The 5730-nt window shown below is 34.6% G+C and overlaps 1 protein-coding gene across 1 annotated transcript in view; it reads right to left on the reverse strand.

Moving 5' to 3' along the window:
- LOC107648500 overlaps positions 3789–5730 on the reverse strand; it is a 5415-nt gene continuing 3473 nt past the window's right edge. The window contains exons 5-7 of the mRNA XM_016352342.2: positions 5374–5497; positions 4852–5283; positions 3789–3895 (exon numbers count right to left, since the gene is read on the reverse strand). Of these exons, the coding sequence (XP_016207828.1) occupies positions 5105–5283; positions 5374–5497 (303 nt within the window). The 3' untranslated portion in view covers positions 3789–3895; positions 4852–5104. The remainder of the gene's footprint in view (positions 3896–4851; positions 5284–5373; positions 5498–5730) is intronic.

The raw sequence follows: 5730 nt of genomic DNA on the forward strand, positions 1-5730 counted from the left end.
AACAAGAGAGACAAGCTTCTGATTCATATTTAATGAATTCCAACTTGCAAATCAATGTGATTAGCAATTAAAATAGTCACACCCTTTTAGAGGCAGAGGTTGTGGAAGAGATGGTAGAGGTGGCAGAGGCAGAAGCATAGAGGAAGAAACACTCCCAGGCAATGCTCATTTTGTGGCAGAGAGGGCCATTTGGTGGATAATTGCTACATAAAGCATGGCATCCGATCCCTCCACAACTCAAAGCCAAGACATTCCATAACATAAGAACATCATTACTGAGGTAATTAATGAGAAAGATAATGACACTATTGATATCTACAAGAAAGAAAGTAGTGTCTCCCAAGCCTCATTTACACAAGAACAAAAGCAAGCTCTACAGACATTGCTACAAAACCATGGAGCCACCACTTCTCATAATGTGAACAACATTTCTAATGTCATAGACCCTAAGTCCTTCGATGAAGGTAATTCTGTGATATGTCCATCGTTTTATCGTAGAATAGTGACTCTTGGGTTATTGACATAGGAGTCACTGTCCATGTTACACATACTTTTGCTGCATTTCATTCACACCAAAGAATCAATCCTGTTAGAGTTAGGCTTCCAAACAAAAGCATTGTCACAACTTCAATTTCAGGCATAGGCAAAATTTCTAACACATTGTATCTCACTAATGTTATTTACATTCTATCTTTTACATTAAATCTGATTTCAGTCTCAAAATTAACAGAGTTAATTGATTGCCAATTATTTTTAACAAATTTGGTTGTGAGATATAGGACTATCATATAATGAAGATGATTGGAGCAGCTGAGTTCACTGAGGGTTTAGATGCAATAAAAACAGATACCAAGAAATTGACTGATCACATAGCTATGCAACTCATAGCAGCAACTTCACCAGTCACACACCACACTGATCAATAACTTTGGTATATTAGACTACGTAATATTCTATTTAATAAATTGCACTCTATGCAACATTTGTATCCAACAATTTTAAAATTCAAATTTAATAAAGATGCTACTACTCTTCCTTGCAATTCATGTCACTTGTCTAAGTATAAAAGAAAACCTTTTCCTCACAGTTTTCCTAAAGCTCAATCTTGCTTTGAATTCATTCATGTAGATATTTGGTCCCATCAATGTTACTTCCACAAAAGAAAACAAATATTTTTTTAACAATAATTGATGATCATAGTAGATATACATGGATTTTTCCAATAAATTTGAAATTTGATGCTGCAGTTTTAATTCAACAGTTTGTAGTTTTTACTTACACTCAATTTGAAAAGAAAGTTAAATGCATTAGATCTGACAATGGCAAAGAATTTCAAATGCATGAATTTTACAAATCAAAGGAAATTATACACCAATCCTCATGTTTTGAAACTCCTTAACAGAACGAGATTGTCGAAAGAAAGTACCAGCATTTGCTTCAAGTCTTGTGTTCCGGATTGTTACTGGGATTTGGCAGCAAAATATGCCACTCAAATTGTCAACCAAATTCCCAGCAATTTACTAGATAACAAGAGCCCCTTTAAGATATTTTATCACAAAACTACAAATTTTAAAAAATTTAAAGTATTTGGGTGTCTTGCATACATTTTCACACTGTCAGCTCATTACACTAAACTAGATGCTAGAGCCAAAATGTGTGTATTTTTTGGTTTCAAAGAAGGCACACAAGATTTCTTATTGCTTGACATCACCAATAATAAATTGATAATATCTAGAGATATTGTTTTCTATGAGAACATCTTCCCTTTTAAAGAAAGTAAAGTTGCAACATCTCATTTGACATCATTAGACCTGGCTCACAAAAAACCTCATGCATCACTTAACTTTGATGACATATTCACTTACACCCAAACTACTTCACACCATATGCCTGCCACAATTTCTTTCAGCCCTCAAACTCATTCACATGCAGCATCATCACATAATAACAATAGCATTACTTATCTCATCATGATCACTCACAACAAATCACACAACAACACCTTAGGAGATCTGAAAGAATAAAAAGGAAACTAGTTCATCTAGAGAATTTTTATTGCATACAAACTACCAAAGAGATAGCAAACACAACCAATTGTAGGTATCCAATTTCTAACCATTTATCATATCATAATCTTTCAACTGCACATAGAACTTTGTCTGTGAACATTGCATCGTCCATTGAGCCACAACATTATGAAAAAGATTTGACAAAATCTTGTTGGAGATGATATTTCAGCTGAGTTGAAAGCCTTAAATACAAATAAGACTTGGATGATCATTCATTTACCTTTAGGTAAGAAACCAATAGGTTGTAATGGGTCTTCAAGTTGAAATTGAAACCCAATGGTAACATTGAGAGACATAAAGCGAGGCTCGTAGCAAAAGGGGTACAATCAAAGAAAGACAAGGATTTGACTTCTTTTATACTTACAGCCCAGTTGCAAAAATGACTACACTTAGATTTTCTTAGCCTTAGTAGCAACAAAGGGTTGGCTACTTCAGCAACTCGACGTCAATACGACTTTTCTCCATGGCGATCTAGATGAGGAAGTTTACATGAGTTTACCTCTAGGCCTCAACGTAGAAAAACCTGGCATGGTTTGCAAATTAACCAAGTCACTTTATGGCCTCAAACAGGCCAGTCGGCAATGGAATGTCAAGCTAACTTCCTTAATCTTGCGCTTAGGCTACTCACAATCCAAACATGATCATTCTTTATTCACTAAATCAAATAATAGTGCTTTTACTGTAGTTATTGTCTATGTAGATGATCTAATCCTCACAGGCAATAACCAATTAGAGATCAACATCACCAAACAACAGCTACATGCAGTATTCAAAATATAAGATATTGGCAATTTAAAGTACTTCCCGGGCTTTGAGATAGCTAGATCAAGCACTGGTATTGCAGTTCACCAAAGAAAATGATCGAACGCAAGCTTGCCATAACTCTAATGGATTATGCAACCAAACTGGCCAAGGATTCAGCACTAGCATTCCCAGACGTGTCAATTTATAGACGCCTCATTTGTAGACTCGTCTATCTCACAACAACACGGCCAAACATTTCATTCGCAATTGGAAAATTAAGCCATTGTTTGGATTGTCCTACCACTGCTCAGTACAATGCAACTCTTTGATCTCAAATACCTGTAGAATACCCTAGCAGCAAGTCTCTTCTTCTCTGCCTCCTCAGACCTGCTCCTTTCTTGCTACTCAGATGCTAATTGGGCAGCATGTCTAGATAGTAGAAGATCGGTCTCTGGCTACTGCTTTTATATAGGCACTTCACTCATCTCATGGAAGAGAAAAAAATAAACAACTGTAGCTAGATCATCATCTGAAGTGGAGTATATATAGGGCGTTGACACTTACGACGTGTGAAGCTCGACGGATCTCATTAATTCTTGCTGACCTACATGTTCTAGTCATCAAATCCATCCCAATCTATTGTAATAGTCAATCTGCAAGGTATATAGCCGTCAATCCAGTCTTTCACGAGCGTACCAACATATTTAAGTAGATTGTCATGTGACAAGAGAAAAAATAATTTATGAGCTCGTCAAACTTTTGCCTGTCACCAGTAAAGACCAAAAGAGTTGGGAATGCTCAACATTTTCGATCCCAACCTAAAGGAAAATGTATGAGTTTTTGTATGCATATAATTTCTTCATTGTATGAGTCTCTGTATGCTTATGTTTTTTTTTTTCGTTCTTTCATTTGTAGTCAATGTAAGTAATTAAGACATTTTATGTAATTACTAAGTGCATTCTTATACAATTCTCGCTGTAAGTTGCCAAATATTTTTAGATTTGACCGTTTAGGAAAATGTCACATAGGTAATATAGCTAATACACATACAAGAAGTGAGTGCAGAAGCAATAAGCACATATTAGTACAATGAGTAATGCTAGGGAACCAAAATGGTATTAGCCAAAAACCAATTAAATACGTTTGGGTGAATTTAAAATTTCTACGAGTTAATATATATAGATGTTTCTTCTGCTAAGTATCAGAATGTTTCTTTTTCATACTAAATGGATGTTCTTTTATATATTTTTCGAATTTTTTTTTGTATTACAAATGTGAATGTCTCTATTTCTTTAAAATTTCATAATTTTTTTTTAAATTATAACTGAATATTTCTTTTGTTAAATATTAGGATGTTTTTTTCCATATTAAATGGATGTTTTTTTATATTTATGTAATTATTTAAAAATTCCTTTTGACTAAGATCAAGTGTGTAATTTGCTGTCAACACCCTTCTCTTCAACTACCCGTTCATCCTTTCAAAACCACATCTGAAACCAAATCCCCACCCCAACCGAGAGCCCCCCTCCTTTGTCCGTCCACCTCCCTTCATCTCTTATACTTCTTCTTTTGTTTAGTCCAGCTAAAAAAAAAAAAAACGAAAAAAAACAAAAACGAAAAAAAGAAAAATTTAGCATTACTTTTTATTTTCTTTTATTTAAATTTCTGCATCTCTTTCTTAGTTGTTGGCAGTGCCTGGGAGCACACAGTTGCAGTGCTAGCAGCAAGTTCTATAGGCTCTGCGGTAGAGATTTGAATGAGATGATAACCGACACCTTGCAGCACATATTCCGTTACAGAGGAGTGAGTTCCAGTGAGGAGGCAGAGAGAACCTGAGAGAGAGATTTGTGTGTGTGATTGTTGGAGGTGAGTAGGTTAATATGAAAGAGAAGAGGAAAGTTTTTATAGTTTTAATTAGGTTTTAATTAAATTTTAAATTTTGAATTTAAAAAATTTAAAATTAATTAATTATTAATATAAATTAATGTGGTTTTGTTTAGTTTTTTGCTGATAACTTTTTGGTTCCATATACGTTTCCTAGTACAATATAGATAGTTATAAGTTCCGAGTATATAACCCATTTTTCATCCAATGTCATTTAATGGAAAGTGAAAACTAGAATTGTTAGTTTTTTCGACCACATTCTCTCTTTCTCTAGTTTATGTGACTTTCACATCCAGAGCTTCAATAGCTTCCAATTAAGAATTTCACAATAAGAGCATGAAATCACTACTCCTTCATCTGAATCTAGCTATATATATTTCATGCTGCTCATTTGAATCAACCACTAATTATAATCTTGTGTTTAGGAAGTTTTCAACAACTGAAATAAACTCATGAGGCTTTTCTTCATGCGGCAAATGACCGCATTGCTTAATTACTTGAAGCGATGATCCTGCTATGATGCGTGAAAGTCTCTCTGCATTCCAAGATGGAACTAATGGATCGCTGTCACCAGTCACAATCAGCACTGTTCATTTAATACATATATACATGATCAGTGATATATCGATATAAGATTAGTGGTTATTATTAGTGACATGAATGAGATAAATCTTACCAGGGCATGATATTTGATTAAGCCGCTGCCTAAGTGAAGGCTTTGTTTTAGGTTCCTCCTCGGTCAGAAGCAATGCTGCAACGTATTCTAACAGTGCCCTATCCCAATCCTTAGTCATCAATGGCTGCATTAAATGACCAAAAGTTGTTGAATAAATATAAGTTTAATTTATCATGTGTGCAAATTAATTTGCACGTGATGGTGGTGCAGGAGGTGAACTGCGAAAGAATCATGCAATTTGGTGATTTACTATGGTGCACCGGGATGAATTTGTTTTTCACACAACTCGCTCCACAAATTCTTTTTTCAAAAACTTCTTAAAAAATTAATAATACAATTCGTTCCAATCGTTCCAAT

The sequence above is a fragment of the Arachis ipaensis genome, chromosome B06, assembly GCF_000816755.2.
Source record: "Arachis ipaensis cultivar K30076 chromosome B06, Araip1.1, whole genome shotgun sequence".
Taxonomy (NCBI): Eukaryota; Viridiplantae; Streptophyta; class Magnoliopsida; order Fabales; family Fabaceae; genus Arachis; species Arachis ipaensis.